General features: G+C 49.9%; 1 protein-coding gene across 2 annotated transcripts in view; it reads right to left on the reverse strand.

The window, feature by feature from the left end:
• HTT (huntingtin) overlaps positions 1-12231 on the reverse strand; it is a 2178328-nt gene that overhangs the window by 590180 nt on the left and 1575917 nt on the right. For both annotated transcript variants that reach the window (XM_086964158.1, XM_086964157.1), the window contains one exon: positions 11081-11226. In XM_086964158.1, coding sequence (XP_086820284.1) covers positions 11081-11226 — 146 coding nt within the window. The remainder of the gene's footprint in view (positions 1-11080; positions 11227-12231) is intronic.

Genomic DNA, 12231 nt, shown 5'->3' on the forward strand with positions numbered 1-12231 from the left:
CTTAAAAGAAATCTATTGGGAAAAGGTAGCTTCACAGGGCTGGTCCAGCACTAGTCTTGGTTCTATGATGGAAGGATTTTTAGAGGCTAAATTGTATCCTTCCTTGGAACCTTATTGGTACTGTATAACAAGGTCTTGTGACCGCAAACTCCTATTCCAATTGAGAGCAGGTTCTTTGCCTCTTAGATCTTTGACTGTTAAATGGGAAGGTGGTGTAAATGTTAGCTGTCCTGCTTGTGGCTCCGCTAATGAAACTAAGGGTCATTTTCTGTTTGCTTGCGCTGCTTACCAGGACCCAAGAAGCGTATGGTTAAAACCGATGTGTAAGAATCTAGGGACTACTAGTAGTCTAACTGCTTTGCGGATCCTATGCACTACTAGCGAGATGTGGATATTGATAGCAACTGCCAAATACCTTGGATGGGCATGGTCGATTAGACAGAGACTGCTAGTCTCTTGACTATTCTCTGTCTGATATATTTTGTGGTTAAACTGGGCAGAGACTGCTAGTCATTTGTGTGAGAAGGTGGCCTGATATGCAGTGCTCACTATTCTAGTGAACACTATGTATCAGTCCAGCAACCCTTATTGATGATTGGTTGTAAGTCAACCTTATAGACCAGCTATCCTAGTAGCGTGGATACGAGCAGTCTAAGGCTAAAGACTCGAGAGGGCGTGTTAAGCCAGCTGTTTACCACACATATACCCCTTGAACACCAAGTCAAAGGACACCACACAAGTGTTATGAAAATAAACAATTTATTTATTAAACTTCACAACAGCCCTGTACTCTTTATGAGGACAGGGTACTAAGCACAAAACAAAACTCTTACGAAAATACTTAAGTTAGCACAGTATATACAAATGCCCGAGGGGCACGGAAAACCATATACTCTGAAAGTGGAATGCGAAATTACTAGCAGGTAAGTACAGTACTAATAGGCTTTGGAATCGCTAGGTCTTGACTATAGAACCTTCAGATTACTTACAGGAGGCCTAGGGGACTCGGGTGCAGAGTGTGCACTCTCACGCGTGATGCGGGACAAAGTCTATGGTAGCTAGTAATGACAAAGTTAGTGTTCTCGGGCGAACCCGACCTGGTGGGAGGAAAACGAAAGTGGATTCTGACCCTTGGATAGTGAGGCTATGCTGGGGCCCCGAAATGCCGAAGTTACCTAGCCCAGGGGCTGCAGCTGCATAGGTCTGAAAAGACGTCGGGAATCCTCGTAGACGGACCAGGAGCCTGGAAGAAAGAAGTTGTTGGCAGGCAACCAGTGAAGAAAGTTCGATGGATCCAAGCCTGGATCGAAGGAAGATGACACCTGAAAGCAGAGGGGACCAAGTTCGTGACTACTAGCCAGTAGTCAGGTGGCACCAGGAGGACACCGGATGGTAGTCACCTCGACTAGGTGAGTGGGTGACGCTGTGCTCGCAGATCTCACGGGCCAGGAGGCGTTGTCGGCGACCAGGATGGAGGAGCGAGCTGTCCCACGAAGATTGAAGCTGTCGACGTCGCTGGACCCAGGATTGGGCAACAAAGCCTTGGCAAATTCAAGCCCACGCGGTGGACTCAAAATGGCGTCTGGAGTGGACCAGGAGGGTCCGGGGTGCTTCTCTGTTGCCAGCCTGGAGCAACCAGACCAGCAGCAGTGATGTCGTCGGGCGTCGTGAAGAAGGCCACAAGCCAGCCGGCTAGTAGCCACACAGCGCGGTGAGCACGCAAAAGCAGAAGGGCCCCACGCAGATCGTGGAGATGCTGGAGGGCTGATCTTCGGTGCTGGAGCTGCTCAGGGTTGGGGCTTCTCGGACCCCAAAGCACTCACCAGTGGAGCACACGGTGGGCTTGTTACAAAGAAGTCGTGCAGTCTTGGCGATCGTCGGTCCCTCGAGGTCTCGTCGCACTCACAGTTCTCAGCTTTGCTGTAGAGGTGAGTAGAGGTCAGAGGTGCCAGGGAAGCCGGGTCTCGTCGAGCTGGGTCGTCGGATTCGTGAAGAAGGACTTGCAGCAGACCGCAGTGTTCTTAGGATGGTGCCTGCGGATGCAGGGGGGACTACTCCTTAGCCACAAGGGAGAATCTTGAAGAAGGAAATCTTGATGCCTTTCGCAGAAAGTCGGGTCTTGATTCTAAAGATGATCTAATTTGAACAGGGGGCCCGCTCCCATCTTTATACTAAAAAAGGGGGCTGACCCGGTGACTAGGTCCTGCCTATGGGTGGGACTAGGAGGGGGGTGGTTACACCCCTCTCCCATGCCGGACTTCCCCAGGCCAGGGGCTGGTGTGCCCCTGGAACTGGTTCAGACTGGCCTATGCGTAGTGAGCACCGGGGTGCCACTCAGCAGTCACCTTCCTGTAAAGCCCTGCCTACCCAGGATACACAAAACCATGTCTGGGACGGTGCTAGCACCGCCCCTGACAGGAAACCCTTTGTCCAGGCTCCCCTCGCTGGATGGACTCCCAGCTGCAGGGGGTCAGACTCGTGTCTGTGGTGGCAGCATCCATTTTGTGGAGCTGAGGCTTCAGTTAACTTTAACCGGGGTTCACAGTTACATACATGTCGTGTCCCTCTAGAAGGGTGGAATGCTAACCCCGTCGCCAGAATTGGCGAGGGGTTAGTATTCCAATTCGTATGACACCTTACTCGACATGTTTTGATAAAGCAATACCAAAGATAGCATTTAACCGCGAGGATTATAATGCACTTAAGAGTATATGGTATGCGATATCATGGAACAGCTATTAGGACTTGGTTCCGCAAGCTGCAGACAGGCTCAGCTCATGCCAGAGCACCATCTCACACGATTCCAAGCACTCTGCCTTCAGGATTGTTAAGGCCTGCCATAGGAGTGACTGATAGGAATCTGTGTGTCCATTTTAGGGTTAGATATAGGTATACTATATCTACAGCAAAGGGTGATTACACGACTTTGCCCCAGCTGTCATGCAGCCAGTTGTGTCAAATTTAGGAGGCCAGCCAGGGGTGGCATAATACATGCTGCAGCCCCTGGCAGCCCTGGGTACACCCATGCCCTGAGTTACAGGGTCTGATAGGGTGGCCCAGTACCAATTGGAAATGTACCTAGGGTACATGGAATCCATTTTAAAGAGAGAGCAGTAGGCCTGGGGTCCTGATTGGCAGGATCCCAGGTCGACTATGTCAAAAGCCCGCTAAAACACAGGGCAAAAAAGTTGGGGGCAACCATAGTCAGGAGGTACCTTCCTTCAATTTGTCTATTCTCTGTCTAGCTGAACCACCTGTTTATGCCCATCCACGATATTCTCTTTTTAGGAAATTGTTAAATCTAACTCTTTTTAAAAAAAATTAAAAAAAATAAAAAAATTTAACAGTACAATTTTAAAATGATATTTTAAAGTCTTGAATTGAAAATTGAGTCATGAATTGTAAATAATATGCTTTTTTTACCTGTTTTCCACTGTAATTGATTGTTAATTGATTTGTATTTTTAAATTGTTTCTGCTTTTATGAGTGAATGCTCGAATAAAGCATATTTGACTTGACATATGCAGGGAATCTCAGGATTTCAGTCTCAAAGGAGGAGTCAATATCATTTAGCACCGCCTCCCAATAGCTCCTAAGTTCATGACAGTCCCAAAGGAGGTGAGTTAGAGTGCCCCTTTCCCCGCAACCCCTCCAACAAAGCTCGCTACGCGATGGATTTCCTTTGTGAAGTCGGACCGGGGTGAGGTGCCAGTACATAGCCAGTTTCACTGCCGCTTCCTGTGCTGCTGTATTACGTGTGGTGTGCGAAGCCCTATACTATATGTAGCTCCATTCTTTAGATGTTAAGGTCCTACCCAATTCAGCCTCCCAGCGCCTCTGACTTGGTGTTTTATCCGGGGTGTGTGGTGGTGTGAGCATTTTGTAAATTTCTGAAATGAGGTGTGTATCTGTGTCCTTAGTAAGTAACCATTTTTCAAAGGTCGTCATAGGGCGGCCCACCATGGTGGCAATGTCTGGGTTAGTGGGCCAATGTCTAAGTTGAAAGTATTGGAAAAGGTGAGGATTCTCTAAGTTGTACCCCTGTTTGATGTCTGTGAAAGGAAGAAATCCTCTTAGGTCGAAAAGGTCGCCGGCGGAGCGACACGCCGTACCTCGCCACTGGGGAAATGCGCCTGCGCCGTTGCCCGGAGGAAATTCTGGATTATCCAATATGGGGGTGAATGGGGAAGGAAAGGTTGTCAACCCGTTCTTGAGAGCCACCCTATCCCATGCGTGTAGAGTCGTGCGGGTAATAGGTGACTTTAATAAGTATCGTGGTCGATATTGCCTAGCGAGGAATGGAATCCTCCAAAGCGGAGTTTGCGCCATAGCTCTATCCTGGAAGAGCCATCTCTTCTCCGACTCTGGTCTGTACCACTCTACTAAATAGCGGAGTTGAGAGGCATGGAAGTACTGCAGCAGGTTGGGGACTCCAAGGCCTCCTTCGTCCATGCTCTTGTACGCCAATTGTTTATGGACACGTGCGCGTTTCCCCTCCCAGATGAAATGATGGAGAGCGACCTGTAGGTTTTTCAGGGTGCCCGCTGGAAGCATGACTGGGATGGTCTGGAAGAGATAGAGGATTCTAGGCAGGATCGACATTTTCACCGCTAAACACAGTCCCTGTGCACACACAAGTAAGATATACATATAGTAAGTATAATTTCAAAACATTTTCGACTTGGTAAGAAGAAAAATGAAGGGTGAAGCCTTGTAGGTCTTGATGCTTTAATACTTGAAACAAGACAACGCCAGCCGACACGTGTTTCGTCTGAGTACAAATAAACTCGGACTCTTCAGGGCTTACTTCCCATGGAAGTAGGTGGAACGATCCCTGAACCGGTGATAATTCCAACCGGGTTCAGGTGTTGATCAATTATCCAATGGTTGTCAGAAAAATCAATAGTTGATGATCAAGCGGAGTCTGTTCTGTGCGTGGCAAATACACCCTTATATTTCGGGCTGAATGCAATGTAGCCGTAGAGTTATTCTTAGAGGCAGACTAAATAAAAGGGAATCTTCTCAATGTATGGTGTGTGTACCAAAATTCGTATAGTTGCGGTTCAAACTGGTGCCGATCCCATAAAGGTCTGTGTATCTGTTCATCTGCCCCACGGCTGTTTCGGCGTTCTCGTGTAATGGCGAAAATTGCTGCACCAAAAGCGGAGTTTGCGCCATAGCTCTATCCTGTAAGAGCCATCTCTTCTCCGACTCTGGTCTGTACCACTCTACTAAATAGCGGAGTTGAGAGGCATGGAAGTACTGCAGCAGGTTGGGGACTCCAAGGCCTCCTTCGTCCATGCTCTTGTACGCCAATTGTTTATGGACACGTGCGCGTTTCCCCTCCCAGATGAAATGATGGAGAGCGGCCTGTAGGTTTTTCAGGGTGCCCGCTGGAAGCATGACTGGGATGGTCTGGAAGAGATAGAGGATTCTAGGCAGGATCGACATTTTCACCGCTAAACAGTCCCTGTGCACACACAAGTAAGATATACATATAGTAAGTATAATTTCAAAACATTTTCGACTTGGTAAGAAGAAAAATGAAGGGTGAAGCCTTGTAGGTCTTGATGCTTTAATACTTGAAACAAGACAACGCCAGCCGACACGTGTTTCGTCTGAGTACAAATAAACTCGGACTCTTCAGGGCTTACTTCCCATGGAAGTAGGTGGAACGATCCCTGAACCGGTGATAATTCCAACCCGGTTCAGGTGTTGATCAATTATCCAATGGTTGTCAGAAAAATCAATAGTTGATGATCAAGCGGAGTCTGTTCTGTGCGTGGCAAATACGCCAATTGTTTATGGACACTTGCGCGTTTCCCCTCCCAGATGAAATGATGGAGAGCGGCCTGTAGGTCTTCCAGGGTGCCAGCTGGAGGCATGACTGGGATGGTCTGGAAGAGACAGAGGATTCTAGGCAGGATCGACATTTTCACCGCTGCCACCCTTACCAGCAAAGAAAGCGGCTGTTTTGACCAGCACGCCAGATCCGTCCGGATCTGGGTGGTGAGAGCTTTGTAATTGGTTGATACTGTTGATTCTGTTGAGGAGGTAAGGGTAATCCCTAAGTACGGGACTTGGGCTGCCAGCTGAAGACCGCTCCTTTGTCCAATGGCAGAGTCATGTATCTGTGCATTTTTGCCCAGCGGCAATATCAGAGATTTACCTATGTTAATGCGGAATCCCGAGACGGAGCCAAATGAGTCAAGTTCCTCCATAAATGCGGGTATGGAGCTGTCTGGGTGGTCAAGGGCGACTATCACGTCATCTGCGTATAAACTAATCGTATGAGGTCCGTGCCCGAAGTTGATACCCTTAATTCTGGGGTTATCCCTGATCTTCTGCGCTAGAGGCTCTATATACAGGGCAAATAGAAGGGGGAAATGGGACACCCCTGTCTAGTGCCGCGCTGAATCTCAAATGGGTTTGAACGTAAGCTGCCCAGTCGGACTTTAGCCTGGGGGTGATGGTAGCAGCATGCTATCCAAGAGCAGAAGCGGTCACCCAGTCCGAAACGCCGCAGGACCTGTTGTAAATATGTCCAGTCCACGCGGTCGAACGCCTTCTCCGCGTCAATGGCAAGCAATGCGGAGTCTGAGGCTTGAAAATGCGATTTGTCAATTAGATGGAGTACCCTTTTAGTGTTGTCGCTACATTGCAGATTGGGTACAAAGCCTGATTGGTCTGGTTCCAAAATCCCAGGAAGGCAGGGGCCGAGGCGTGCGGCAAGAATGCCAGTAAAAAGCTTTAAGTCAAGGTTCAATAATGAAATAGGGCGGAAAGCAGAGCAGTGTGTGGGTTTTTTACCGGGTTTTGGCAATACCACCACCTCCGCGGCCAGCAGGTCCGAAGGGATAGCGCCTGGGCCTTCAAAAGAATTGCAGAGGCGGGTGAGCACTGGGGCTGTCTGCCGGCTGAAGATTTTATAAAATCCGGCAGAGAATCAGTCGGGTCCCGGGGACTTGAGCGGGCGCAAGCGGGATATGGCTGCCAGTACTTCATCCTGGCGGATGGGGGCATCCAGGGCATCCGCGTTTGTCTTGGAGAACTCGGTGAGGGCCGTCGTACTCAAGTAAGCCTCTATGTCCGCAGGGGAAGTCTCTTCCGCCCCGTACAATGAGGCATAGTAAGATCGGAATGCCTCGGCCACCTGGACGTTGTCCGTGAGGACTGCCCCAGTGTCGTCCGTGAGACCGGTAATCTTAGAGTGTTGGGTCTTGGCCTTCAAAGCACTGGCTAGTAAGCGGCCAGTTCTGTTACCCCCGACATAATAGGTATGTCGAAGACGGAGGGCCGCAAATTCCGCTCTGTCAGTATCTAGGCTGGCTATTTGGGCCCTAGCTGCTTTTAACTGCTTCCAAACATGCGGAGCGCAGGTGCGACTGTGGACCCTTTCCAATTCCACGACACGCGCTGTGAGGTCGTCTCTTTTAGTCTTGCGATCTTTGGCCTCAGCTGCTGCTATGGCATTTATTTCTCAGCGAATGACCAATTTCAGGGCTCCCCAGAGAGCCATCATGAAGATTCCCGGCGTGTCGTTGGTGGCCAGATAGTCAGTAATACAATCGCTAATCCTTTTAGTGACGTCAGGTCGTTGCAGTAAGGTTTCGCGTAGGCGCCACGAGCCTCGGGGAAGGTGGGCAGCGCGAAGTCTTAGTGACAGTTCTACCGCGTCATGGTCGGAAATGGCTGCAGGTAGTATGCTAACATCCTCAAGAGCTTTGAGTAGCTCCGAGGAGCCTAGGAAATGATCGATTGTAGCGTATGTTGTGCACGTTCGAGTAAAAGGTGAACTGCGATTCAGCTGGGTGTTTGGCCCTCCAGAGGTCTACCAATCCCCTATCTTTTAGCCATTAAAGTCCATTTGACGAGACCGCACCAGTCCCTCCATAGCGGTGCCCTGACCTATCGGCATGTGTATCCATAACGATGTTAAAATCCCCGCCCAGGAGTAAGAGTGAGAAGTGAGGATTGAAGCGCCTCCGAGACTGCACCTTTTAGAAAGGCCTCTTGTTCTGTATTCGGGGCATAAAGGGAGCCGATTGTGAGATGTGTATCTCCTAGCTGAAATATGTGTGCTAACAGGCGACCCTTAAACTCCCCCATCTTGTTTCCCATCCGTCCTCGAAAGTGTTTAGATATTAGGATCGCTACCCCAGCAGTTTTCGTAGGGAGGGAGGAGAAGAGTTGTTGTGGGAAGGCGTGGGAACACATTCTATGCCAGTCCTTTTGCAAGAGGTGAGTCTCCTGTAATAAACAGATATCGGCCCCGGAGTTTTCTAGGTAGGAGATAATAGCCCGTCTCTTAACGGGGTTATTCAACCCTTTCACATTGAGGGTCAATATTCTAAGGATGGTGTCAGTCATGGCCCAGTGAACACGTGGCGTAGCTCAAAGTCATCATCTCTTGTATGTGGTGCATCGGCGCATCAGATCGCAAACCGTAACCCCCCCCTGTGACCTCGCAGATCCCCCTCGACCCTCTGGTGGCAGTGAAGTGTCATGTATCGTAACTGGCGTATTAATGGCGTGTCAATGCTGCATTCGATAGAACCCGTCTGGCACACTGGTTCCCACCCTTGGACCCCCCCGCGACCCAAACCCCCCCCAAACAATCCAAAAATCAAACTGCATGTTCAAGTGGAAAGTGGTCTGTTCTGAGGCTAGAGAATCACCCCCCCTCCCAACTCCCCCCTCCCAACCCCAACATCAAAGAAATGCATAGTCCCAGTCCTGTTAGTCCGCACAGGGCCGTAGTATAGTATTCTGAAAGGATCATCTCCGATGGCGGCCTCTCCGGCCCCCCACCCGACCCCATCCGCCGCAGGGGCAAAGCGTGTGCTATAGGTAATCTCCCCTGGAAAGGAATCATTCACTCAGATGTAGAAGTTTTTTTGGCCACCTCTGCCACCGCGGTCTTGCGCTCTCGTGAGATGACAGAGGCGTCTGGCTTAAGGCGGTGTGACGGGGATCGCTTATAACTCACAGTCCGCCAGCCCCCCTTGGACGGTCCTTGTGAGTCTCTTGTCATAGGTTCGTCATCGTCCTGGTCAAGTCCCAGGAGGGTGCAAGTGTCTTTGAATGACCGCAGCTGATGTAGACGTCCATTGCATTTGAATATTATTCAAAATGGGTGTCCCCACGAGTAGGGGATCTCCTGTTGTCGCAGGAAGTCCGTTGCTCGTTTGAATTCCTTTCTTTTTTGTAGAGTGATGGAGGAGAGATCCTGGTATAGGGCGATGGGATGACCCTGAAATTGAAGGGGCTGAGTTCGCCGAGCCTCGCGGAGAATCCGCTCCTTTAACGGAAAGTCAGGGAGGAAAGCCAGGAAGTCTGGTGGCGGGGCTGGGGCTCGTCGAGGCAGCCCATCTCTGTGTGCATTGTCGATGGGAATGGCAAAGTCCACAGGTTCCCCCAGTATGCTCCTGAAGAGGGCTTGTAGATATCCTGTGATATCAGCCCCCTCTTCCTTTTGAGGGACCCCCCGTACCCGTATGTTGTTTCGACTGGAACGGTTTTCAAGGTCCTCCGCGTGGGCTTGGAGGTCAAGAGGTCCTGCGTCTGTGAGGCGCATGACCTCATGTTGGAGCTGCGTAATTTCCTCGCTCCTGGTCTGGTCAGCCTCTTCAACAGCGACCACATGTTCTCCGAGGCCCTCCACATCGCGCCGGAGCTCTCGAACTTCACCCGCCACTACCTGTTTTAGGGATTTGAAGTCCTCCCTGAGCGAGTTAAATAATGTCTCTAGAAAGGATCTGGTAATGGGCACTTGGTCCTCCGTCGGTGTGGGCTGCGATTTCGCGGTCACCGGGGATGTTGGGTCCTTGTTGAGGTTGGGCTGGGACTTAGCCATCATTTCGGGGAGTGTCTGGGGCCCTTTCTTCCCCCGTTGTCCCGCCATGGCGAGCGCAGCCTCAGAGGCAAGTAGGCAGTGGGTGTTGGGGCGTGTGATGAAGGAGGACGGTGGCGTAACTTTTAGGGGCAAATTTCACCGGTGCAGTTCAAAAAGCCCCCTCGGAGACTTGGGGTCAGGGAATGGTGGTCCACAGTGTCCCAGTACAATGCGCCCGGGTGATCCTACCACGTGGCGTAGCTCCGGCCACTGTAGCTAACCCCACGCCGGGGGCTCGATAGTGCCCCCCGAGCCTTCTCTGGTGCCCACCTCCGCCCTCCTCACCTCTGCGGTCGTATCGGGAGCGGCCCGTCGTCCTCATCCGGAGCCCCACCGTTATTTCGCTCCTCCTCCGAGTAGGCCTTATTGCTGTGGGGGAGGTTGCGGCGTGTAGTCCGCCGTCAGCAGGGCCCGCTGTGGCTGTGCAGGGTCGCTCCGGCCGGCCGCTCCGATGTGTTCGAGAAGTAGGCCCGGAGCTGGGGCCTCTATTTTTGCGACCCTCCGGCTGGGTCCACCTTGATCGCCGGTCGGGTCGCCGGGGTGGTGATACGTCGCATCCTGTTCCCAAACTCTGGTGGTATCAGCGGGAGGAGCAGAGCAAATCTCCCAGCCCGCAATAGTGCAGGGGCGCCCGGTACGCCACAGAGACTTCGAGGCAGCGGCACCTAAGCTGTTCAGGTCTCCGGCGTGGCCGCCATTACGGACCACGGAGTAGCGTCTTCACCCGTCCGCTGATAGAGGCTGATAGAGGCTCACTGGGGTCACCGTTTCTGTGCTGCACCTTCTTGTACGCTGTAGCTCGCCTTCCAGGGGGAGATTAGGAGAAATTAGCGGCGTTTAGGCGGGATCGGGCAGGGAGCTTCGGAGACATGCGTACGATCACGCCGCCATCTTGGACACGCCCCCCTCTTTTATCATGTTTGACATAATGTGGTTCATTGTTTTTGCAGTGGCCCCTATTGTAGTTAATGGGTAAACAAATGTTATCATACTTGGACCTCCTAAAGGCTTCTTCATTAAATCTTACATGCCGACACCTAACTGGATGAACCAAAAGTGTGCCAAATATGAAACTGATTTGCCAAATGGAATCAAAGCTATTAACATGCCACAAAATTTGTTTTTTTCATTATAAAGTGGATCTGAATCACAACTACACAGCAAGGAAGCATTCATCCACTTTACCTCTAGTGACAAAACAACAAACTTCAGAATCACTGAATCTTGACCAGGCTTTATTTGGAAAGAGGCTGGCAACTTGGAGAGGGACAGCAAATACTTGGTGAGCGCTCTCGAGAGTGTTATCAACGTCTGATGGAACACTGGATCATCTAAAACATATTAACAAAAAAATAATTTCACATAGGGTAGCAAGGAATAGATGCATTTATAGTGTAATGTAAATGGAGAAATTAAACATATGCAACATATTAAAATAAATAACTTCTTTAAATCTTTTTTATTTAAACACATACCCCTTTATTGATTTGAAAAGTTTGATAAAGCGTGAACATGACCCTTACTGGTATTAGAGCGCTGTACAAAGTGGCGAAAGCAAGAATAAAACAATACTATGGATCCAATGCGGTAGTTAAATAACCACACGGTCAAACAAAGGGGGGGAACAATCGAGCTCAAGGGGCAGGGGAGCCTTTCATTAGACCTAACCTGAATTAGAAATCTGATATGGTTTATAAGAGGATCTACTTATAAAACAATACAAAAATGCCATTAGAGTTTAAAGTTTACCCACAAATATGCATTAGCACAAGTGAGTAAGGCATGATATTTTGACTTACATGCAGACATCCTCATGGGTACTTAAAAATCAAGATCAGGCTTTCTCCTTTGCTTTACATTAAACAAAGCCCTGCTGAGCTCGAAATGGTGTGGCCTCCTACGGCTGTTGCCTTGTCTGGCAGGTAGTGATTGCATGCAAGGAGGTGGCTGTGAAATCTCGTTTTAGGTGTAATGTGTAAGGATCAGAGAAAAGCGCCAATGGTGGTGCAGTGGATAAAATAAACCAGTTAAAGTCAGAAGAGGCATACATTGTGACATGATATGTAAGAGGACCAGGCAGTCGGTGTCATGATGAAACATGATAATAGAGATACTTTGTAAATGACTGAAGAGAGTTGCAGAGATTAGGCAGCTGAACGCTGCAATCTCACCTAGCAATACGATGCTGTTAGCATGAGCGGTGGGAAGGGCTGTGCATGACAAGTACCAGCATTAGAGCTTAGGTGGGCTTTTTCTCGGCAGGAAAGCACTTTCTCAGCATGGTGACAGAGTAAATTAGCGATGCCTCCACGAGGATTTGGCAGTTTGACTTAAGA

This window comes from Lissotriton vulgaris, chromosome 3_2 (assembly GCF_964263255.1).
Source record: "Lissotriton vulgaris chromosome 3_2, aLisVul1.2, whole genome shotgun sequence".
NCBI classification, from domain to species: domain Eukaryota; kingdom Metazoa; phylum Chordata; class Amphibia; order Caudata; family Salamandridae; genus Lissotriton; species Lissotriton vulgaris.